At 36.5% G+C, this 27187-nt stretch overlaps 1 protein-coding gene across 1 annotated transcript in view; it reads right to left on the bottom strand.

Annotated features, from left to right (window-relative positions):
* The window catches only part of LOC149845773 (Haloacid dehalogenase-like hydrolase (HAD) superfamily protein), an 87551-nt gene that overhangs the window by 10669 nt on the left and 49695 nt on the right, over positions 1-27187 (bottom strand). Inside the window, exons 6-9 of the mRNA XM_089995989.1 lie at positions 17662-17735; positions 17129-17212; positions 16886-17026; positions 16726-16791 (exon numbers count right to left, since the gene is read on the bottom strand). Coding sequence (XP_089852115.1) covers positions 16726-16791; positions 16886-17026; positions 17129-17212; positions 17662-17735 — 365 coding nt within the window. The remainder of the gene's footprint in view (positions 1-16725; positions 16792-16885; positions 17027-17128; positions 17213-17661; positions 17736-27187) is intronic.

Here is a 27187-nt window from a genome sequence, read left to right as displayed (position 1 = left end):
GAGCGGCTGCGGGATGAGGCTTCGATCGGGATTTTTGAATTTACTGTTTCAAGGATAGTGTGAGAACTCTGATCTTAATTTTCATTGATATTGAAATGAAAAGAATGTTTTGGTCTTGCTCCATCTGTAATGTTTTGGAATGCTTAGCCCTACGGTATGACTGGTTTCCGCTGTATTAAAAAAAAATCCTCAAAATTTGTGTTAAGATTTTGGGGCGTTACATGTATAACTTTTCAACCAAACAAGGAGGAAGGATCATCAACTTCCAACAATGTTACTTTGTCTCTAAATCAAAACATGGAAGCTTTTCAACCTCTCCTCATGGGATCTGTTTCTGGAACCGCCATGACCACCTTCTCTCCTCCTGGTAAGACTCTTTGACTCTTAGACTCGGGTGCATCCTTTCATATGACTCCAAATGTTTTTGCACTTTCTAAATACTCAAAAATTTGTCACCCTCTTTTGTCTCTACTGCGGATGGGGCTTCTCTTGAAATAAAAGAAATTCGAGATTTTGAAAGACACGGTTTTTTTATTCCTAAAGTTAGATTTATCCCAAAACTAAATTTAAACTTGTTTTTCGTCTCTTAACTATTGGATCATGGTTGTGATATCAAATTCTTATCAAATAAATGTTGGATACAGGATCGCCGGTCCGAAAAGTTAATTGGGGAAGGCTCTAAGAAGGAAGATCTATACTTTATGGAATTTCTTCAAATTCCAAAACTCTTTTTGTAATGTTGCCCAACATAAAGATATAAATGTTTTGCATAAACGCCTTGGGCATCCAAATATTGTCAAGCTTTCTTATTTACATTTTGCTAAAGACAACTTCAATTGTAATGATTGTATTCTTGGTAAAATAAGAAGCTTACCTTTTTGACAAAGAACTATGTTTTCAACTAAGCCTAATGAAATTGTGCATTCGGATGTATGAGAACCAACACCCGTAGTGTCTAAGGGAAGGTTTTTGTATTATGTTATTTATGTTGATGATTTCTCAAGATATAGTTGGATATTCTTCCTCAAACATAAACATGAGGTTTTCTCTACCTTTAAGGTTTTTCATATAATGATACAAAATCAATTCAATAGTAAATTATAAACTCTTAGAACCGATTCCAGGGGAGAATATCTTTCAAATGATTTGAAAATAATGGGATTATTCATCAAAAGTCTTGCCCCAAAACACCTCAACAAAATGGATTAGCCGAACAAAAATATAAACATATAATAGAAACTACAAGGACCTTACTCATTTCTCAAAAAATTCCAAAACGATTTTGGGTCGAAGCAGCTCTTGCATCGGTTTACCTCATAAATCGACTTGTATCCAAAAATTTGAATCAAATATCCCCCTTTGAAACCTTGTATAAAAAAGAACCCGATTACAATAGACTAAGAATTTTTTGTTGTAAATGCTTTATCCTCACCGACAAGAATGATAAACTATCTCCCAAAGTTGTTCCTTGTGCGCTTTTGGGATATTCGAAAACACAAAAAGGATTTAGGTGTTATGATATTAAAAATGACAAATTATATGTTTCAAGAAACGTAACATTTTTAGAAAATATGAGTGGTTTTGAAGAACGCAAAACTCATGAAGATAATGTCGATTACTCTTTTTTGTTTGAATTATTATCTAGAAATGAAGATTTTTTTAGCGATGATAAATGTAATGAGGATGGAGATATAAGTGAAAGTATAACACCACCAATCCAACTTGAAGAAGAAATGATAGTTGAACCAATTACCTATACACAGAGAGATAAAAGTACCTTTAAAAATGCAATAGAAAAGTATAGTGACCCTATTGAACCTTCCAACCATTCTCGAAGAACCGAAAGATCTAGGAAAAATCCTTCTAGATTTATATCCGATGAGTTCTTTTCTCCAAAACATAGGGCATGTCTTAGTGTCATTCACTCATATCAAGAACCTAGGAATTTTGAAGAAGCTAAGAAAAGGATAGAGTGGAGAAACGCCATGGATAACGAACTTAGAGCCCTCAACAAAGCCAAAACTTGGGCCTTTCAATATCTTTCAAAATGAAAGAAATCAATAGGATGTAGATGGGTTTTTAAAGTCAAACTCTTGAAAGATATAAAGCTCGTTTTGTTGCAAAAAGATATAGTCAAGAATACGGCATCGATTACGAAGAAACCTTTACCCCTGTTGCACGAATGGTCATTGTAAGATGTTTGATCACCAATGCATTTAAAAAATGAAACATTTATCAAATGGATGTTAAAAATGTTTTTTTAAATAGGGACCTTAATGAAGAAGTTTACATGGATACTCTTCCTGGCATGGACGTACCAAAGAGAAAAGTCCTTCGTTTGCAAAAAGCGCTTTATGGTTTAAAACAAGCCCCTAAAGCTTGGTATGATCGATTTAATGAAGTAATGGTTCAAAATGGTTTTACTTCATGCTACAGTGACACTGCTTTATTTGTCAAAAAGACTGATGCAAGAATTATGATTTTACTGTTGTATGTTGATAACAGATAGTGACATAAAGGCATTAAAACCACTTTAAAAGAAAGGTTTGAAATGTCAGACTTGGGGTATCTGAATTACTTTCTTGGTATCGAGGTAGCCTAATCTCATAGAGGCTATTTTTTGTCTCAAACTAAACTTGCATGTGAGATTCTTGACAGATCAGGTATTACTGACGATAAAATCTGTGAGACCCCTGAATTTGTGGGATAAAAAATGAAGATCGATGATGGAATACCTTTGGAGGACCCCACCCCCTACCGGCAACTTGTGGGGTCTCTAATGTATCTTAGCATCACAAGGTCAGACATCTCACATGTCGTGCATACTGCAAGCCAATTTCAGCATGCCCCTATATCCATCCATATGGGCGTCGTTCTTCGAGTTGTCAGATACATAAGGAAAACTTTAAACAAGGGAGTTTTTCTTTCCTCATCTTCTGAGTTAAATTTAATTGCATATACTGACTCTGATTGGGGAGGTGACCCAAATAATGTCACTCTACTACAGGCTTTTGCATTTTTTTAGGTGAATCCTTAATCTCATGGAGATGCAAGAAACAACAGAAGGTGTCTCTATCATCCACAGAAGCAGAATATCGAGTCATGGCTTCCACAACCATGAAAATTGTGTGGATTCATCAACTGCTACAAGACATGGGGATTTAGGTTCAAGGACCCACAAAGTTATGTTGTGATAATAATAGTGCAATCTACATTGCTAAAAAGCATGTGTTTGATGAACGCACAAAGCATATTGATATGGACCACTACGTTAGAGAAGCATATTTGCAAAAAGTTATAGATCTTTCTTACATGACATCAGAATATCAATTGGCAGATTTCTTCACCAAGGCGCTCTACTCTCCTAGATTCAACTTTCTTCTCGGCAAACTCTCGGTTATTGCGCCCTAAGTTTGAGGGAGGGTGTTAAATTATATCTCTCTTTTGCATACATATATCAAGGTTTTAAAACTCGCCGAGTCAACTCGATGACTCGGCTCGGCTCGACCCTCCAGTGAGTCAACCCAGTAGGGTAAACTCGGCTTGCCTTGACTCGGCCTTGACTTGGCCTGACTCGGTCTTACTCGGCCTGACTCGGTGAGACAAATTATATATAGTTTTTCTTTTAAAATCAAAAGTTAACAAAACCCGGTCCGAGTCACCGAGTTGACCCGCCGAGTCACGAGTCAATAAAGAACGAGTCGAGTTCCGAGTCACGGGTTTTAAAACTTTGACATATATTTATATATATAAAGAGATACATATACAATATGTATCTATCGTTATATATATATATATATATATATATATATATATATATATATATATATATATATATATATATATATATATATATATATATATTCTCGTTATGTAACCCCCAGGGGTATTTCTATCTTTTTTACTTTTTATGCATATTCACATTAGTGAATATGTTTGTAAATCTTTTTCTTCCTTCTTTTTCTTTTTTCTTTTTTCCTTTTTTCTTTCTTCTTTCTTTTCTTTTTCCTTTTGTTGACTTAGTCAACATCTTGGAGGGGGTCCAACACTAGACGTTGGACCCCTCCAACGTCTAGTGGGAGCCCCTCCAAGGTCTCCTCTTTCTTATAAATAGGGGTGAACCCCCCTCTTAAATGTATTCAATGCTTGGAGCAATGTTCTCCATTGTTCAATAAAAATCTTTATATTTTAGCACTTGTGCTTTCTATTTGTACCTTGTGTACAATTTGTTCTAAGTGTTCTTGTGCCTTTGTGGAGGTGGTGCTCATTTTGCATATTATCTCTTTTGAGATATTTTCACAGTTTTATGTGTGTATATATGCATAAATATATATAAATGTGTATGAATACATATATATGTATTTTGTATTTAGTATATATATATATATATATTATTAGATTGTATTTAGGATTTTTTTTCTTGTATTTTATTTTTTTGACCAAGGGCATTATGGTCATTTTGGCCAGCTAGCCATTGGGGCCTCCCAACAGCTATTTGGTCTCTCTCCCTTCCCTCTGTCTTGTATATATATGGGACTTTTGGTCCCTTTTGTAACATGCATATTTTATGAATTTTATGAGTTATAAAATTAATTATTTTTATTTTGAGTGTGCTCTTGTGAGTGACCTAAATGTGGGTTTGTGTTTGTGCACTTTCCCTTTGCATGCATTGTATTTTTTGAATCCTTGAAGATTCATTACAGAAAATAGAACCCACAGGAAAGGGCAATAAGTAGCTTAAACTAACAGGAAACTTCTCTATGAATTAACGGTTTCCGTTTACGCTTTAGGCAGAGAGTAACTTAAGCGCCAATCTGAGCATGTTTTGGAAAAGTTAAACACACATCTAAAAATCTTGGAAGGCAGGTAGTAAATTGTAATTTCTCTATAGGTTTTGCGGCTAATACATAAATTTAAATTCAAGTTCGCCTTGTTGAATCTCAGGCTTGGTGTATATGTAAAATAACAGTTGTTAAAAGAACTTTTTTCCATTTTTCCTTCATGATAAATATTGTGAAGAAGCAATCTTTTTCAACGTGATCAAGTAAGCACAAGCATCATATATAAGAACTCCCATCCAAATATAGAGTTGAAGTTATCTTGACATTGACCTCGGGAAAAGAAAGGACAGAAAGATGATGAGAAATGGAACTGGAGGAGGAACGGTTAAAATGTAAAATGAAACATATATAATAATATTATTATATTATATATTTTTTATTAGATTTTTTATTTTCTTTTTCTTTTTCTTTTCCTTTTTATTTTATTTGTTATCTAGTTCATTTAGAACTAGATACTATAATCTAGTCAAGTCCCAACTAGGACTTGACTAGAATATAGTCGTTGGACTAGGTCCAAAGACTCTCAAGAAGAGCTCTAAAAGAGCTCTCCTTCACTCCTCTCCCTCTTGTATAAATAGGGGTGATCCCCCTCCATTGTTGTTCAATGCTTTTTAAGCATTTCTTGTGAGAAATAAAGATATATTATTTTTTTATGTTCTTCCATTTTTACCCTTTTATGGGTTGTGTTTGAGGTGTCTCCAATGTCTACTCTTTGAGAGTTTCTCGTGCTTTTGTGGAAAACCATCATTTCATTACATGGTATCAAAGCCTTGAAGACTTTTAGATCTTGAAGAATTTTCACCTCATTTTCTGTGCCTCCTTTGCAAATGGTGATTCATCATCTTGTTTGTGACTCAAGTGACCTTTTTTTGAAAAAGGAAAGCATTTGAAGGAAGCTTGGCTACGAAAATTTGTGTTTGTGCTCATTCTTCTCTTATCTTTCTCTTTCTCTCATTTTTCTTCTCTTATTTATTCTTTCTTTTTCACCCATGTAAAAGATGGATGACAATGATAAGATCATCATAATACCCATGAAATTAAATGACACCAGCTATGTGATGGGGGTTTTATGAAAGCACCACATTTGGGAAAAAAGGTTGTGGGGTATAGTGAATGGTTCCGATTCGGAACCAAAACTAATCATCACAAAAGTTGAAAATGACAAAGAAGTATCTCTCACAGAATGAGAGAAGAATAAGGCCTTCATGACTTATGAAAAAAAATAGAAATTGTGGAGGATAAGGCACACCAAAATTATGTCATGGCTAATTAATAGCGTAGACATTAAGAAATACTTTAGCCTTGCTAAATTTGAGCATGCCGATAAAGCTTGGGAATATCTTAAGAATATGTATTCCCCTAAAGATATTGCATATGTGTGCAATTTGCAAGACAAAGTCTGAACGATGACTCAAAAGGACAAAACTATTAGGAAATATTATAATGAGTTATCCAAACTTTGGGAGGAATTGACTTAAGACTATACACATGCGAGGGCCTTGCAAGGACACCAAGTAATTTGAGAAAGCTTCACTTACTGTCTTCGTCAAGTCCTCGTAAAGAGTTCCATATTTGATGTTTCTACAGTCTTTCAGACTGAATAAATATTGTATTTCAGCCTCTAAGGTTAATGATTTTACAACAACAACAACTACGCCTTCATCCCAAAACAATTGTGGTCGGCGATATGAACCAACAAAGAAAATCATTCTGGGTCTTCCACATGAATCCTTCTCCTCCAATCATTTTTATCCAATACCATGTCCTCGGTGAGGTTCAAAGCATTCATATCCTTTCCTATCATCTTCATCCTGTGAGAAATCAGATGTGGGAGTCACCTTACTATCGTAGCAAGAGATAGAGAGAGAGGTAAGAGGGAAAAGAGAAAAAAATGTTGGGCGGCAATGATGTCTTCTCCCCTTTCCATTGATATTTATATGTTGTACGAGTGGTACAATACAGTACAATAGTACAATACAGTACAGTATGTTGTACAATACAGTACAATACAGTATAATAGTACAATACAGTACAGTATGCTGTACAATATAGTACAATACAGTACAGTAGTACAATACAGTACAAAAATATATTCATTTACATATACATATTTAACAGCCTCCCTCAAGTTGAGGATGATCTTCAATCATGCTCAACTTGCCCTTAAGTAACCAAAATTGATGACTAACCAATCCTTTGGTGAAGATGTCTGCTACTTGGTCTTCTGATCTGACATACGAAGCCTCAATTTCTTCTGTTTCAATCTTTTGTCTAACAAAATGCTGATCAATCTCAATGTGCTTCGTGCGACAATGATGAATAGGGTTAAAAGAAATATTAATGGCACTTTGATTATCACATAAAAGCAGAGAGGAAGAGATAGGTTCATTCAACTCTTGAAGAAGATGTCGTACCCAAGTGACATCAGTTGTCCCTGCTGCCATTGCCCTGTACTCTGCCTCAGTGCTGGATTTAGCAATGGCCTTTTGTTTCTTACTACTCCAAGTGACAATATTTGGGCCAATAAAAACACAATATCCTGAAACCGACCTACGCTCATCAGGGTCCCCACCCCAATCTGCATCACAATATGTAAGTAAACAGTGTCCTGTAGTGAAGCTTTCATCTTTGTGATAGAACAATCCATCTCCAATAGTCCCTTTCAGATATCTGAGAATACGCTTAATACATTCCATATGACAATCAATGGGAGCATGCATAAACTGAGATGCTTGATTTACAGCATAAGCAATGTCAGGTCTTGTAAATGTAAGATATTGCAACATACCAACAATGCGGCGATATAAAGTGGAATCATGATATAATTGGCCTTCTTTTGCACTAAACTTATGATTTAAGACAGATGGGGTGCTGAGAGGTTTACAATTAATCATACCAGTGGTGTGAAGAATGTCAAGAGTATACTTGTGTTGACTTAGAGTGAGTCGATCATCTTGTCTATCGACTTCAACTCCCAAGAAGTATCGCAATGGGCCTAAGTCCATCTTGAATTTGGCCATGAGTAAAGACTTGACCAAGGCAATATGTGCATCATCACTCCCAGTGATAATGATGTCATCAACATATATAAGAACCCAAGTAGTAACATGATCATTCTTATACATAAATAAAGAATGATCAAGTATACTCTTAGAAAAGCCATGCTGCTGAATTTCCATGGAGAAACTCTCAAACCAAGACCGAGATGCCTGTTTTAAACCATAAAGAGACCTCAATTTACAAACCCATGTAGCCGCATCATGTTCACTATATCCAGGAGGTTGCTCCATATACACCTCTTCCTTCAAGTCCCCATGTAGGAACGCATTCTTGACATCCAACTGGCTAAGAGACCAACCATGCTGAAGTGCCAAAGTGAGGATCACACGAATGGTGCCAATTTTGACAACAGGGCTAAAAGTTTCCTCATAATCTTGCCCATATTGTTGTGTGAATCCGCGTGCAACAAGGCGAGCTTTATATCTTTCAATGCTACCATCTGGTTTACGCTTGATCTTGTAAACCCATTTGGAACCAACAACATTTCTATCAACAGGTCGAGGAACAATATCCCATGTATGACATTCATGAAGTGCTGCCATTTCTTCGTTCATAGCTTCAACCCAAGCTCGAGAATGGGCTGCCTGATGGAAAGTAGACGGCTCTTTCTCTTTGGCCACATTGGTTAGAAACAACTGAAAGTCAAGAGAAAATTTGTTGTAACTAACCCAACGATGGATAGGATGCCTTTCACGTGTGGATCGTCGAAGAGGGGGAGCCTCGTGAGATGGAGTTGAAGGGGCTCCTCGACGGGCATAAACCAAACCTGAAAACCGTGAAGGTGCATCCTGGATGATGGAGTTGTCTGCTTCAAACTGAATTGGTTCATCAACAACAGGATCTCTGATAGAGTCATATAGCAAAGTATCACAAAGCCATGGATCATAAGTAGTTTGCTCATATACCTGAGAAGTATCACAAGTGCTGAAATGGTCATCATCAAAAACGACATTTCTAGACACCTTAATCTTACCCAAAATAGGATCATAACATCTATATCCTTTATACCCATCGGCATATCCCAGAAATCTGCACTGAACTGCTCTGTCCTGAAACTTGTTACGTAAAGAATGATCCACATGGACATAACAAATGCATCCGAAAGCATGCAAATCATCATAAGAAGGGTGAGAACCGTGAAGCAAATAATAAGGAGACTGATCTCCTAATAATTCCATAGGCAACCTGTTAATGATATGCACTGCAGTGTGAAAGGCCTCAGTCCAAAGAGAGAAAGAAATATCAATATTGTGCATCATACTTAACGCGGTTTCAACAATATGCCGATGCTTACGTTCTGCTACTCCATTCTGTTGTGGAGTGTAAGGACAAGAGGAGTTACGTGTGATGACATGGTCCTTTAAATATTCACTAAAATCATGAGATATGTATTCTCCACCACCATCACACTGGAAATAAGTGATATTTGAATTGAAAAGGTTCTGAACAAGAGCATGGAATTGTTTGAAAAGTTTGAACACTTCAGATTTAGATTTCATAAAGTAAATCCAAGTGTAACGAGTGAAAGAGTCAAGAAATAACACATAATAACGAGAGCCAGATAGAGATGAAACAGGAGCTGGGCCCCAAACATCAGAGTGAATAATTTCAAATGGCTTGGAAGCTCTTTTATTGATACTTTGAAAGGGAAGTACATGACTCTTGCAGACATTACAACTAGGACACTTATGATCTAATTTGACTTTGGGAATAAAACCCTGAGAAGACAATTTGTCAAGGAACCCTTGACTACAATGACCTAACCGACGATGCCAAGAAACTGGCTTATTACATTGCATAACAGAAGAAGACTAACTCAAATAAGCAGGAAAAGATGGAGACACGGTAGATGACGTCTTCAAAGTCCCGGGGGCTGCTTCGAAGACGTACATGTTTCCGCGTCGTTCACCCTTAGCGAGCATCTTCTTGGTTCGAAGGTCCTTAAGACAAACAGAAGACGGAGTAAATTCCATGGATGAATTTGTTTCATCAACCAATTTAGAAACAGATAAAATGTTTTCTCAATGGCAGGAGTGAGTAAGACATTTTTCAATGGTAGTGTAGATTGTGACAAAGAGAGAGATGCATTTCCAGTATGAGAAATAGGGTGGTGGGAACCATCTCCCGTGACAATAGTGCCAGTGCCAATATAAGGAACCATGTTGGAAAGTTTACCTGCATCAGAAGTAACATGTGCGGCTGCTCCAGAATCAATATACCAAACTCCATCATCATTCTGACGCAAATTCATGTTGTTAAATGCAGTCATCAGAATTTGTTGCACATCATGTGGCAACCCTGCACTCTGTCCCTGATCAGTACCCTGATGTGCTCGAAAATTTCCCTGCGGCTGCCCCTGAAACTGTCTAACATTCATCTGTCCAGCTCTTGGTCCTGGCCTCCCTGCCTTATTGCGATTCTGTGGGTTGTGCCAACAATCTGCTTTCACATGGCCACGCTTGTTGCAATGGAAGCAAGTAGGGACACGGGTACCTCTAGTGGCAGGTGGAGCAGTAGGAGTAGGAAGGAGTCCTCCACGGCCCATATGAGCAGCAGGTGGACGAAATGAGGTAGACCCAGATGTAAACATGACAGGATGAGGATCATCAATAAGATGATCTTGAGTCAAACTAACTTCATACTGTAGGAGTTTGGCCTGTAAATCCTCAAAGCATGGAAGTGTAGAGGCAACCTGTAATGCAGTGCAAAACATACGATATTGGGGCCCAAGGCTTCCCAATACCTGCTGAACAACATCTCTGTCAGAAACAGGATATCCAATAGCGGCCAACTGATCAATGATAATTTTGATATCCCCTAGAAATTCAGTAATGGTCTTAGTTCCCTTTCGCATAGATTGGAACTGCCATTTCAGTTGAAGTGCACGTGATTCAGAAACCTGTGAATAAGAGTGAGCAAGATGTCTCCATAGTTCTGCAGCAGTAAAATGGTCAGAGATAGTTTGTAATATACGATCAGATAACGTGGCAGTCAAATAGGCAACCACAGATTGGTCCTTCTGAAACCAAACATCATACGCAGGATTTGGAATAGCAATGCAACTCACCTTCCCATCATTACCAGTTACCTCTTGCGTAATAGTCATAGGTGGGGCGGGTGATCCCCCATCCAGATGCCCGGAAAGACCATGACTTCGGATAAACGGCAGAATTTGGCGTTTCCAAAGTAAGTAGTTATCATGAGTTAATTTGTGAGAAACAAGTTGAGAAAGAAATCCGGGGCTGATTTTAGAATCCATAAGGAAGAAGATCAAAGATGAATCAAACAGCACGACAGAAATTCGTAGGTTGTACGGACAGAACCGTACGGACAGAAATTTTTGAGTTTTGGAAATCACGATTTTTTAGTTAATCGTGCAGAATGTACGATTTATCAACTATATTGCAAGAAATAGATAAGAAATCACAAGAAGTTTGAGAAAAGAGACACTTTTGAGAAATGAGGGTTCCCAAATTTGGGGAAAACAGAAATTAGGGTTGATAAAATTGGGGATAACAGAATATGTAAGAAGGAAAAGATGCACGATATGAGGAAATGAAGAAACGACGTCGAAATATAGTGATTCAACGGAGAAACAACAGAGAAAAGATGAAAAAAAAAAAACACTTTCCTTGAGAACGCCCAAAAACGCACGTCAAGGTCCTTAGGGGCCTTCCAGATGATCGTGATTACCACGCCCTTGGCTCTGATACCATGTGAGAAATCAGATGTGGGAGTCACCTTACTATCGTAGCAAGAGATAGAGAGAGAGGTAAGAGGGAAGAGAGAAAAAAATGTTGGGCGGCAATGATGTCTTCTCCCCTTTCCATTGATATTTATATGTTGTACGAGTGGTACAATACAGTATAATAGTACAATACAGTACAGTATGCTGTACAATACAGTACAATACAGTACAATAGTACAATACAGTATAGTATGTTGTACAATATAGTACAATACAGTACAGTAGTACAATACAGTACAGAAATATATTCATTTACATATACATATTTAACACATCCAAGTCTTCCTAGGCCTACCCCGACCTCTTTTAACTAATATATTTTCTTATTTCTCCATCCTTATAACCGAAGCATCATTAGGCCTTCGCCGAATATGTCCAAACCACCGTAAACGATTCTCTCTCATCTTATTTTCAATGGATGCAACGCCTACCTTCTTACGTATCTCCTCGTTCTGAATCTTATCTTTTATTATATTTCCACACATCCATCTAAGCATACGCATCTCAGCTACACTCATTTTTTGAATATGATGTCTCTTGGCAGCCCAACATTCCGTACCATATAGTAAAGCGGGCCTAATAGTCGTCCTATAAAACTTTCCCTTCAACCGCAATGGCATTCTACGATCGCGCAACACTCTAGTTGCACTTTTTCATTTCATCCACCCAACCTTTATCCTATGATTTACATCTCCATCAATTTCTCCATACTTTTGAATGATAGATCTCAAATATTTGAAACAATCATCCACCAGTATTTCTTGCTCACCAAGCTTCACTACACTCCCATCACTACTTCGTTGCTTACTAAACCGACATTTCATATATTCTGTCTTACTCTTACTCAACTTAAAACCTCTTGCTTCCAATGTTTGTCTCCATAATTCTAACTTAGCATTAACCCCAGCTCTAGACTCATCAATCAAAACAATATCATCAGCAAACAACATACACCACGGCACATTTTCTTAAATTGATCTCGTAAGCTCATCCATCACTATAGCAAAAAGAAAAGGGCTTAAAGCAGATCCTTGATGTAACCCAACCGTTATAGGAAAATTGGTTGTCACCCCTCCACACGTGCGGACATTGGTTACAACTCCTTCATACATATCCTTAATTATACTAATGTACTTGAGAGAAACACCTTTCTTCATCATTGTCCACCAAAGAACGTCCCTAGGTACTCTATCGTATGTCTTCTCCAAATCAATAAAAACCATATGCAAATCTTTGTTCCTCTCTCTATTTCTCTCAATAAGTTGTCTAAGAAGATGTATAGCTTCCATAGTTGATCTTCCAAACATAAAACCAAATTGGTTCTCCGATATCATGACAACCTTCCTCAACCTAGACTCAATCACCCTCTCCCAAAGTTTCATAGTATGACTCATGGGTTTTATACCACGATAGTTTGTGCAATCTTGTATATTACCCTTATTCTTATATAGAGGCACCAAAGTACTCTTCCTCCACTCATTAGGCATCTTATTTGTCCGCCAAATCTTGTTAAAAAGATTTGTCAATCATTCTAAACCTTTCTCTCCCAAGCATTTCCAAGCCTCGATAGGTATACCATCTGGGCCAACTGCCCTTCTTGATTTCATTTTCTTCAAAGCCTCTACAATTTATTTCTTTTGAATCTTGCGCATGAAGTAACGATTCATCTCATGAAAAGGAATGGACAAGTCTCCAAGATCCTGAGCATGACTTCCATTAAATAGTTTATCAAAATAATATTTTCATCTCTCCTTAATCTCCTCATCTTTGACTAAAACCAGTGTTGTGAGAGGCGTACGCCTCAGTACTTGAAGCGTATGCCTCACAGGCGAGGCGCACGCTCAAGGTACTGAGGCGCACCCTCAGTACCTGAAGCGTTCTGGAATTGCTTTGAATACATAATTATCTAAAATAATTTCAAATATAACACTGTTTGGATTGCCCTCACTATGATTTCAGCTAAATGTTTGATGCAAGTTTCAATAGCATTAATAGCTCCTGATTAATTGCATGGTGGTAAACCACTAAAAATCTTTCATTAGTATAACTAACTTAAATTTACATATACTTGTATATAAGTAAGAGATCGTGCGCAAAAGTGCATTGCTGAAAAACTATAGTTTCATGATAGTTCTATTGCATGTATGCATTTGATATGTCCAAGAAAAAAATATTTATATGCATCACTAAGATTTTTTTTTTGTTTAGGCCGTTTTTGATGGAAATAAATTCAAGGTTATAATTTAAAAAAATTGGGAGCTATTTATTTTTCAAGTCCTTCAAAAACCTTATATTTACTAAATCAACCATCAAACAAACTCATATATGTATACAACAAACTCATATATGTTTATTTATATTAAAAAACCATTTATCAGTGCTATTTTATTAATATTATATATTTTATTATTTTGATCATGAAGCTTATGCTTCAACACCTCGAGGCTTACGCCTCGCTTCGCCTCATCGCATTTAACAACCTTGACTAAAACCCTTTGTGTTTCATCTTTGATACATCTAACCATACCCAGATCCCTCGATTTCCTATCTCTTATCTTTGCAAGCCTATAAATATCCTTCTCGCCCTCTTTGGTATCGAACTTGTCATAAACCTCCTTATATACCTTATCCCTCGCGTTTCAAACTACTTTTTTAGCTTCCTTCTTTGCTATCATATACTTCTCCAAATTCTCATTATCACGACTCTTACTTAGATTTCTATAACACTTTCTTTTAACCTTAATAGCTAATTTGACATCCTCGTTCCACCATGATGTATCCTTACCTAGCGATGCACCACCTTTAGACTCACCCAATACCTCCTTAGCCACCTTTCTCATGCCACCCGCTATCTTATTCCACATTGATTTTGAATCCTCCTCGAGACACCAATCAACTTCCTTAATTACCTGCTCTACAAACATTCCTTATTTAGCTCCTTTTAGTGCCCACCACTTAATTCTAGGATTTATCCTATGTTTATCCATTTTGCGGCATTGTCTAATTCTAAGATCTAAAATTAAGACTCTATGTTGTGTAGCTACACTTTCTCCCGGTATAACCTTACAATCGATACAACAACCCCTATCTCTCTTTCTAAGTAGGAAAAAATCTATCTGACTCGTATTAACCCCACTTTTAAATGTTACTAGGTGAGACTCCCTCTTCCTAAACCAAGTGTTTGCTAAGATCATGTCATAGGACAAACCAAAATCTAAAATTCTTTTTTCACTTTCGTTTCTTTCTCCTATACCATAGTCTCCATAGATACTCTCAAATTCATCCCTACTAATGCCTACATGTCCATTAAGATCACCGACGATAAAAAGTTTTTCTCCATAAGATATCCCTTGTACTACTCCATCTAAATCTTCCCAAAATTGACGCTTAATGGAATCATCTAAACCTACTTGAGGTGCATAAATACTAATAATATTAATAATATTCATACCTAATACTAATTTAATAAGTAAAATCCTATCACCCTTCCTACGGACCTCAACTACATTATCTATAAACTCACGACTCATAACAATCTCTACTTCATTCCTATTTCTATTTATTCCCGTATACCAAATCTTATACCCCCAAGGTTCTATCACTTTTGCCTTCTCACCTACCCATTTGGTCTCTTGTAGACATAAAATATCAATCTTTCTCCTATACATAACATCTACTAACTCTACCAACTTACCAGTTAAAGACCCTATGTTCCAAGTGGCTAACCTAATTTTATGGTCATGGACTAACTTCTTTACCCCCACCCGTCCAACAAAGTGAGGGAACCCTTGCCTATTTGACACCACACCCGGGCGCCGGTGTGACGCGTCGCTTCCGGGCGACGACCTAGCAACCCTTGCCCATTTATCACTGCCTCCGGGCCTATAGAGTACAGCGCGTCGCTCAGTAGGGAACGCCCCAACGAAATTAGTTTTGGGTTGCTGAAATTGGCAAAAGTTTTTTTAATTGATCAATGCATAATCAATTTGAAATTTAAGTATTCCTTATAAAATTTCTTTTATGGGGACTTTGTGATGCTTTTCTTTTTTTTCCATTTTCAAAACACAGGTGATAAATTTTTATCAAACATGGATCTAATACAAGAGCCATCATCTTCATGCTGCTCATCAGATTGATGAGTAAATGCCTTGAAATGCTCTTCCAGCCATATATACCAGTGGCCTGTAAATGGTTTGAAATGCTCTGAAGTCTGAACAGAAAATCCCTGGTCACCTTGTAGCCTAAACAGGAAAATTAGACAACCCAAGACAAAGAGACCTTGGACCTGGTATATCTTAAGAAAATTGAATCATGAGAATGGCTCTGATATAATTCTAAACACACCCAGCTGAACAGTTATACAGGCACACACACATACACACCTGACCAAAAAGTTATATATATATATATATATATATATATATATATATATATATATATATATATATATATATATATATATATATATATATATATATATAGGTTAGGAGGGCAAACAGAAACTGATTTTCATGGAAAATGCAAATAAAAACAAAACCCTGAGAGAGAGAGAGAGGAACACAATTAGTAGGATCCATTTTTGTTAGGAGCCTGCAAAAAACATAAATTGCTGGTTTTTTTGCTTAATCTGAAACTGTAGATGTGGTTATCGTAGTTTACTCAATAGAAAACATGTATTAGATTAGGTACTTTTCATGCTCAGATTTCTTTTGTGGAGAGATAAAAAGTCCATAGCTCATATCATACTATGATAAAATATTCTAAGTTTTTGCTTTTTTTAGTAAACAAGCAATGACAAACACATCTACAGGTTTGCATTTTGCAACTATGATCTTTTGCAGGGTCCTAAGAAATGCTCTCTCTCTCTCTCTCTCTCTCTCTCTCTCTCTCTCTATATATATATATATATATATATATATATATTCATTTATTTATTTCATGATCTCTCAATGCATTTGGAAACCATGGTTGCCATAAAGGGTGTTTCCCCCTAAATCACACATCTTTCTCAGAACATTGTTAAATTTCTATGCAGCATGGCATTAAATATAACCATAGGGTAATTCCATTTCATACCTTGACAGCAGCTGACAGAAATCTATGAGCCATAGAATCCATTCCATCCTCCTCTGTCACCATAGCCTGCACATGCAGAAATGAAACCCATTGATCCTAAAACAACATATTCAAATCTTTGATGAACCAAAATGGCATATTTTTTCATAAGGCATCAGACCTGGAAGTATTTTTGGAGATCCATCCTTTGAAGAGCTGCAATCAAATTTCTACGATCCAAACATGACGTCACAGCACAAGGGATACCGAGTGTATAGAGGGCATCTAACCATTCCTTCAGTCCTTCCATAGGTGCTCTTAGCTGAGTAAAAGCATGCACCCAGGTGATACCGCCCATGCTAGATGACAATTGGATAACAAAAAAGAAAATTCACACGCACATGCACACAAAAAACAAACTTACATTATGGAGGTTCTCATAGTATAACTGTGACAACCGCAACTTTAATCTTTCCAGTTGCTTATTTCCATCCACCCAATTCAAAACCTGAATGTCAAGAAATAAATGTGCATGACAACATGTAACCATGTGATACAAGGCTCCCTGGGGTCAAGGGGGCGCCCACAGAGTTTTATGAGGCCTAGACAGTGACCATAGGTAAGGCAGGCTAAGACCAGCGTGTTTCACCGTATAATAAGTGAAAAGAAAACACGTGATACCATAAGCAAGAAATGAGATGTTAAAGAGGGAGAGGGAAAAACAAAAAAGAAAAGTGTGTAAATACACACAAAGAGCAAATAACCACCAATTTCAATGCAGCCATGGATGATACATGGGAATTTGTGTATCTCAGTCACTGAGGAAGCAGGTTTCATAAACAAGACTTGGAAAACTAAAACCATGGACAAGGAGGTTTTATAAACAAAAGACTTAACATGTGTGTGCACATACAGAACCATAGACCAAGTTAATTGAGTAATTTAAGATTTCCAAACCTTAGTGAGGACATGATCGGCACCTGCATATAGCATTGATCGACGAACATTATTATCATCAGGAATGTCCTTCCCTGGAAGAGTAGTCCAATTTCCGAATGCATATTAGTTAAGATAAATTTAAAATATGTCTACAAAACAATGCCCAAATATTCAATGGAAGAATACCATAAAAGGACAGTTTTAAATGATTCATTAATTTGTATCTAGCAAAAGTGCTGAACTAGCAAGGGTTCACATGAGGAACACTATGCAAAAATTGCCTGATCTGCTAAATAAAAGTTGATTGAAAGCAATGAAGAATCCAGTTAAAGAACAATAGCCTGAGTAAGTAGCACATTGCGCCTGTATCTAATCAACACTCCACTGGTCTTTGCTGGAGATCATATATTATCTCAAACTTAGAATCAACCAAGGCAATCAAGCTGGAAGGTTTCCAAAGAGAGAATGTTTTAGGAACTCCTAATAAGTGTACTTTCTATAAATGTTATACCTTTCCTATTCATGCATGATTCTGTAATCTTGTCCTATGTAACATCACATCTATATGTAAGAATCAATATTACCTCAGCCTAGCCAAGAAAATGTGAATTGATTCTCATCAAGTATCCTTCTTCTTGTAGCTAATCACCAATCCAATTGATCTCATAGCTCCTCTGATCTTGAGGTAAATAACGGCATCTTCAACTGGAACCATGCCCATAAATCAGACTGGCATGGCTGCTGTCATGTTGGTGCAATCCCAACTTGTCCTCCCACCTCCAATGAATCCTCAACATTTTCTCCTTGGGAAGCTAAATGTACAAGAACTATTTACTGCTGAAATCATAGCTCTTGCCCTTGCTGCAAAGCTATAATCTGATGTGGTATATTGATGGTAGAGCCACAAGATGAAGACAGAAAGATGAAGCCATGAATCCCTCATATGTGTGCTGGCATCGACAGGACCAATAGATCTTGACTTGGCTCATCTCCTCACTGACCAAGCCAATCGTTTTCCAAGTAGCTTGTTTATCTTCATCCAAAGAGGTCTGGGGCACCTTACAAGCATCATATGTTTCACAGTCCCAAGCATGTATAATTCGCCAGCAGCTACAAAGGATTAAGAAGATATCTGTCTATTAATGAATACATCCAGCACACCAAGACAACTGTACATCAACTAGCAATTGCCAGTCATCGGTTGCAAAGAATGATCTCATTATGAAAATCCTCAAGGCTTTTCTGATTGAATATTTTTAGTTTCCACCAAAGACAATCCAAGATCATGAAGAAATAAGAGATGTGAGGGCTGTAATATTGCATGAATCCCCAATATGGATTGTGCTGAGAATAAGCATCTTTTATTTATAAACATATGACAAACATATTCCCTGTGTTATACATATCAAGTACAACCCAAAACTGAAATAAAACATGAAAATAAAATTCAATAGAACGCACAACAAAGTTATATTCTTATAGTGCCCCTCGAGTTGCAGTAGCATCAACATGGACAAGTTGGTATTTCAAATACCAAAAATCTGTCTTATCAAACCCTTCTTAAACAAATCTGCCACTTGATTTTCTGTGCACACAAACCTAGCTTCTAGTTCCTGATCCTCGATCTTTTTCCAATAAAATCTTGATCAATTTTGATATGTTTGGTTTTGCCATGATGTATTGGACTCAATTAAATGGCACTTTGGTTATCACAAAACAATATAAATTTGGAATTTTCTCGCCCAATTCAATCAGTGTCTAATCCATGTCAATCTGAAGCCACCACTGTTGTGGACCAATATTCTACCTTTGTACTAGATTGCACCATAGCTTTATACATTCGACTACTCCAAGATAACAATTTTCTACCAATGAATAGTTGAGTACACAATACCGAGAATGGTATCTTTTATCATCTCAGTCTCCAACTCAATCCACATTAGAAAATATCATGACCAAGGTTGTAAGTATCGTATCAGTCGGGGACAAAATAAGATATGTATTGTATCGTATCGTAAAAAATCATAATTTTTTAATAAAAAAATTCCAAACTTTTCAAAAAAAAAGCATGAAAATAAGGAAAAAATAGCAAAAATTCTAAAAAAAATCATTACACATGAAACAATGATGAATTGCACAAAATCTGTCACATAGGTGCTGGTGCAGATACGAATACAGATGTGGCACTTTAAAAAAACTTAGGTGCGGGGATGCAGGGAGGGTATATATATATATATATATATATATATATATATATATATATATATATATATATATATATATATATATATAATTTTAAACAGTTTTAAGTTACCACTACAAGTATGTGTGCGCATTTATGTATTTATATATATAATATAGATAAAACTGGATTTGGTTAAGGTTAACTGAATCTACTTTTGGACAGAAATGGACCGCAGTGAGGTTGACTTCACCCGACACAAAGGAAACTGTGTCCAAGTGTTGCACCCGCATGGGTGCAGGTGCGGGTGCAGGTGCAACGTGTTAAAATACATGTAATCATGTATATATATATACTCCATCATACCCAATTGAGGGTATTTCTATAATTATGCTTAATAGGGGCATGTTAGTCTTTTTATTTTTTTTATTTTTTTCTTTTCTTTTATTTTTTCTCTTTTTATTTTTTGTTCTTTTTTTAACATGCATTTAATGCATGTGACATTGGGGGTCCCAACTAAGAGTCGTTCGACCCCCAACGGTCACAAATGTGACCGTTGGGGGGCCAACGGCTCCCTGTTCGGCCTCCCAATGCCCTCTCACTCTCATCTTTTCTCACTCCCTCTCACACTCCTTTAGTTTATAAATAGTGGGGTAAACTCCTTTGTAAAACCGTGGTTTTTATAAGCCCATTCTTACTTTATAAGATTTTTCTCTCTTGCAAGCCATTATTGGTTTTGTGTATGTCCATTGTGGACTTGTTCTTTGTTCTTGCTTGTGAATGTCCATTATAGGACATTGTATTTATTTTCTCATATTTCATTACATGGTATCAGAGCAAGGTTGTGCTCTTGTTCTTTAGTTCGGTTTTTACTTGTGTCCTCTTGAAGCTTAGCTCTCTTGTCTAGTTTCTCCTATTCCTATCTCAGCATGAAAGGTGAACAAAAGATTGACCTCTCCTTCAAACTAAATGGTACCAATTACTTGGGATGGGCGTCCGCTATGAAGAACAACCTTAAAGGCAAAAAGCTTTGGGGTTATGTAATGGGCATCATTCCGGAACTGCAACTTCAACTCACCAAAATGGAGGGAGGCCAAGAAAAAGCTTCAGAAGGATGAGCTCGAATTAAAGCCATTGAAGATCACCAATTCTTGATTGAAGATTGGAAGAGTAAGCATGCAAAAATTCTTGCATGGTTTATGAACAACGTGGAGCTAAAAATTTATGGAAACATTGCCAAATTTCGTAAAGCTAATGAGGCATGGTTCTTCATGAAAGGTATGTACACACAAAAAGGCCTTTCTAGACAATTTTTTCTTCAAGAAAAAATTTGCACCATTAAACAAGGAGACATGAGTGGCTGTGACTATTTTAGCCCTCTTAGTCCCTTATGGGATGAGCTATCCCTCCTAGAACCCAAATGGGTAGATAGTGAGGACGTTGAACTTAGAAGACAACAAATGAAAAAAGAACACTTTTTCCAATTTTTTCATGGGCTTAGACCCGAGTATGAGCAAGTTAGATCTTCTCTACTCCATAGATCTAAGTCTCTTCCCCTAGAAGATGCGGTTGCCGAAATATGCCAAGAAGAAACTCGTCTTGGTATGGTAAAAGGCGGAGATGAAGTCTTAGCTGTTTCCAAGCTCGAAAATCATGTTAAGACTTATAAGCCTCCTCATTTTGGGAGGCAAAATGGCCATGGCAATTATAAGAAAGCCATATGACATCATTGTCAAGAACCAGGACACATAAGGCCCAATTGTCCAAAGATAAATGAAGCCCCCAAGCCAAGAGTTGCTTCAATTGAAGAAATCACTGCAAGGAGAGAAGATTCAACAAAAGAAAAGGATTCCTTCTCTTTAGCTCAACTATCTGAGGCACTCCAACTTCTTCTTAAAGCTTCATCAACATCAGGTGTCGCGGTTGCCTCCTCATCTTCTTCTACTCCAGGTAGGCCCTCTTGGATACTTGATTCTGGAGCTTCATTTCACATGACACCTTATGAGAATGGGTTATCTGACTTATGTTCTAACTCAAAAACCTCTTATGTTTCAACTGCCGATGGCACGTCTTTCCAAGTTAAAAGTTTTGGAACCTTAAGTTTTTCAAAAAAAAAAAAATGTACCAAATGTAAGGGTAGTATCTCAACTTAATTTAAACATTCTTTTTGTTTCTCAAATATGTGATCATGGATGTGAAATCTCCTTCTCAACTAATGGGTGCTCTATACAGGATCTCCGATCCGGAAAGCAGATTGGGCAAGGCCATAGGAGGGGAGATCTCTATTACATGAGCAACTTGAATCTCCCTACAAACTCTTTTTGTAATTATATTCAAGAAAAAAAATATTGAAACTTGGACATCCAAGTTTCTCAAAAATGTACTATTCTCCTTTTGGAAAGAAATTTTGTAATGAGAAATATTTTGTTTGCAAGAATTGTATTTTTGGAAAGATGAAGTCTACCCCTTTTTCAAATAGAACCTTTGTGTCTAAAAGACCTTTTGAGTTAGTTCATTCGGATGTTTGGGGCCCTTCTCCCGTCATATCAAAAGGAGGATACTCCTATTATGTTACCTTCATTGATAACTTTACTAGGTATGTGTGGATTTATTTTCTTAGCTTAAAATCCGATGTCTTCACCTTTTTTAAGAAATTTCATATGATTGTCAAAAATCAATTTTTAAGTAATATCTCTATACTTAGATCCGATTCGGGTGGAGAGTACTTATCAAATGAATTTCAAAACTATTTAGAAACAAATGGAATTTGCCATAAAAAATCATGTCCTAGAACTCCTCAACAAAATGGTTTAGCCGAAAGAAAACATAGGCACATTATGGAAACAACTAGGACACTTCTTATTTCTAAAGAAATTTCAAAAAGCTATTAGGCCGAAGCTGCTCTAACATCAACCTACTTAATAAATAGAATGTTTTCATCATCCTTGGAAAATACATCTCCATATGAAAAATTATTTAAAAGAACACCCGATTTTAATAGATTAAGAATTTTTGGATGCAAATGCTTTGTTCTTTCACATAAAAGAGATAAGTTATCTTCTAAGGCTATTGAATGTGTATTCTTAGGACATGGAGAAAATAAAAAAGGATTTAGATGCTTCGATCCTAAAAGCAACAAATTGTATGTTTCTAAAGAATGCAACCTTCTTGGAAAATGAAAATGGTTTTGAGAAAACTAAAGATATTGATGAAAGCAAATATGCTTTCTTGTTTGATTTTCTTCCTCAAGAAGAGAAGATTTCCAATGAAAATTTGTCAAATGACCAAGAGGATATTCCTCTTAACAATGTTGAAAATGAAAATGAAAATGAAAATGATGTCAATGATAATAGACCAATTCAAACATATGTTCGACGTGGTAAACAAGTTCCCATGAATGCTTTAGAAAAATATTCTCAAGGTTCCAATATAGAAGAAAGCTATTTGAGAAGATCCGGTCGAGTCTCCAACCCTCCAAATAGGTTTGTCTCCTATGAGTCGCTATCACCAAACTACAGGTCATGTCTAATTGCGTTACACTCTTTTCATGAACCATCTCACTATAATGAAACCAAAAATATCCCCCAGTGGGTTAAAGCCATGAAATTAGAACTTAGTGCCCTTGAAAAGGCAAAAACTTGGGAAATAACATCACTGCCCACTGAAAAGAAATTTATTGGATGTAGATGGGTCTATTAAGTCAAAACTAAGAGTGATGGGTCATTAGAACGCTATAAAGCTCGACTTGTAGCAAAATGATACGCTCAAGAATACGATATTGACTATGAGAAAACTTTTGCTCCCGTAGCTAGAATGACCAGTGTTAGGACTCTTATTGTTGTTGCTTCGGTTAAAAAATGGTCTATATATCAATTAGATGTTAAGAATACATTCTTAAATGATGAACTAAATGAAGAAGTCTATATGGATCTTCCACCGAGAGTATGTATTGGTAATATCAAAATTCTTAAACTTAACAAAGCATTATATGGATTAAAACAAGCTCCAAAGGTTTGGCATGATAAATTTAGTAATGTAATGACAAGTTTGAATTTTCGTTCTTGCTATGCTAACACTGCTCTGTTTGTGAAAAGTGCAGGGACTCCAGTAGTTATCCTTCTGCTTTATGTTGATGATATGATCATCACCGGAAGTGATGAGCAGGGAATCAATGATATTAAGAAAGTTTTGAAAGAAAAATTTGACATGTCTGATCTTGGTTTCTTAAGATACTTTTTAGGTATTGAAATAGCATACTCTCTATGAGGGTACATTCTCTCTCAGATCAAACTTGCAGCTAACATTTGTTTAAAGTCTGACATCACAAATGACAAGAAGACAGAAACCCCTGAAGTTATTAATGCAAAGTTAAGGTTGGAATATGGAATTCCTCTCGAAGATCCCACTCCCTACTGTCAACTTGTTGGGTCTCTGACGTACTTATCTATCACTCGGCCAGACATAGCTCATGCAATACACTCAATCAGTAAATTTCAACATGCACCTACAACCGTGCACATGAGTGCAGTCTTAAGAATCATCAGATATATTAAAAATACTATAACTAAGGGAGGTTTTCTTTCCTCTTCTTCATCACTTGATTTAATTGCATATATTGATGTTGATTGGGCAGGAAATCCCAATGACAGAGTCTCAACTACTGGTTTTTATGTATTTTTAAGTGACTATGATTTCCTGGAGATGCAAGAAGCAGCACAAAGTATCATTGTCCTCAACAGAAGCTGAATATCGTGCAATGGCTACTACCAAGGTTTTAAAACCCGTGACTCGGAACTCGACTCGTTCTTTATTGACTCGTGACTCGGCGGGTCAACTCGGTGACTCGAACTGGGTTTTGTTAACTTTTGATTTTAAAAGAAAAACAATATATAATTTGTCTGAAACCATGTTTTTGAGTAAACATAGTCTCCAAATGTCTGTAAGAATATAAAAACAACTGCAAAGAGCTATAGAGGTTTGCTTAAATAATTGAATTTGATATTTATACAAGCACTTTGACTAATTCATGACTTGAATTAGAGGATTTGGTCACCATGAGTTCAGTCTGCTACTACCTAAGGTTCCTAAAATGGCCAATCATATATGCTAGCTTGTTTTAAAAGTTTTAATTCCCTCTCTAACAAATCCATAAATGTAAAACAGGGATATATGTGCATATTGAAAGTTTACAGAACGCCCAATATCAACATAAATAAGCAATTTTCTCTCATGTATAAAACTATGCAGGAAATATATTAATGGCACAACTATAAAAAGACTACTAATATTTGAATATGTACAATGCTTGTTCACATAACAAATGGATGATGAAACCTAAATATGACTTCCCATAGGCACAGTTGACCCGCCATATATAGTGAGAATCATTTCTTTAAAATATTTTGCTAGAATAAGTTGATAACACAGGGTGAACAGTAGTTCGAACAACATGGCGATTTTATTCTATGGATTTAAATGCTATTTATCTTTAAATGATTTTTATTTTCTTTTTTATACAAAATCTGGGGGTAACCCTTGTTAAAATATATGTACTTATATATTTCGAAACTGTAATTTGAAACTCAAAAAACAAATTTCAAACATCCCAAAACTCGCCCGAGTCAGGCCGAGTCAAGCCCGAGTTTTGGCAAACCGAGTTTGCCTTGCCGGGTTGACTCGCTGGAGGGGCAAGCCAAGCCGAGTCAGCCGAGTCAACGAATTGACTCGGCGAGTTTTAAAACACTGGCTACTACAACCATGGAGCATGTATCGCTTAGGAGTCTCCTTAATGATATGGGTATCATCATCTCTACACCTTCGAAGATGTGTTGTGATAATAAAAGCGCAATTTATATCGCGAGCAATCACACCTTCCATGAGCGTACTAAACACATTGAGATGGACTGCCACTATGTTCATGATGAATATTTAAGAGGAACCATAGCATTACCGTACGTTACATCCGAGTACCAGTTGGCGGACTTCTTCACCAAAGCTCTTGTTGTTCCTCGATTCATATTTCTTCTCAACAAGCTTTCAGTTATGTCCCCGTAAAGCTTGAGGGAGGATGTTAAAATACATGTAATCATGTAAATATATATAAATATATATAAATATATATATACTCCATCGTACCCAATTGAGGGTATTCCTATAATTCTGCTTAATAGGGGCATGTTAGTTTTTTTTTTTCCTTTTTTTTCTTATCTTTTATTTTTTCTCTTTATTTTTTGTTCTTTTTTTAACATGCATTTAATGCATGTCACATTGAGGGTCCCAACTAAGAGTTGTTGGACCCCCAACGGTCACAAATGTGACCGTTGGGGGCCCAACGACTCCCTGTTGGGCCTCCCAATGCCCTCTCACTGTCATCTTTTCTCACTCCTTTAGTTTATAAATAGTGGGGTAAACCCCTTTGCAAAACCGTGGCTTTTACAAGCCCATTCTTGCTTTATAAGATTTTTCTCTCTTGCTAGTCATTATTGGTTTTGTGTATGTCCATTGTGGACTTGTTCTTTGTTCTTGCTTGTGAATGTCCATTATAGGACATTGTATTTATTTCTGCATATTTCATTACACAACGTAGGTGGAGTGCCCTATTAGAAGAGCCTGTGTTACATAGCACAAAATATAACCATAAAATCACATATGAAGCATTTATGTTTCTATGAGTAGCATAAAACATCATCAAACATCAACTATCACACAAGAACAATGCTAAATAAAAATATTATGACAATAGTTACACTCGATTTTCAATCGGTTTTCACTCATTACTTGAGTGCCCCATTGTCATGCTGGATCATCTGATGTCAACTTTTGTTGGAGTATGAAGCTTGATTTCTACCTTGATATAAAGTATGCCTCGATGCAGAAATTTTTTGGAGGGTAATTTTATAATTTTACTCATAATAAAGATTTGTTTATCTTAATCCACTTCCTTGAGTGAAAAAATTATAGAAATATACTCTTACTAGAGCAAATCGCAAAAGCCCTCTCTTGTGAACGAATTCGCCCCAAATCGCTCTCACAACTCCTAGGGTGAGTGGATACCCTTCTAATGGCCTCTACACAAATGACAAAGTCGGCCTTCAAGAGGTCTTTAAAGCCAAAAGAAAAAATTATGATTTGGCCCTTTTTTAAGTGCACCGAAGGTATATCGTACGAAACATACGATACACACTTGTATCACGATACAAGTGTATCGTATCGCTATTTTTTATAGTAATGATACGTATTGTACCGTATCATACAATACGGTACGATACTTACAACATTGCTCATGACAATTAACATGCCTAGACCTTGGGACCTCTTTCTATAAACTAAACCATCCCCATTCATCCTTTTTAGGTATCTTGA

The sequence above is a fragment of the Nuphar pumila genome, chromosome 2 (genome assembly GCF_984573655.1).
Source record: "Nuphar pumila chromosome 2, dmNupPumi1.hap1.1, whole genome shotgun sequence".
NCBI classification, from domain to species: domain Eukaryota; kingdom Viridiplantae; phylum Streptophyta; class Magnoliopsida; order Nymphaeales; family Nymphaeaceae; genus Nuphar; species Nuphar pumila.
This window is presented reverse-complemented; position numbering and strand designations above follow the sequence as displayed.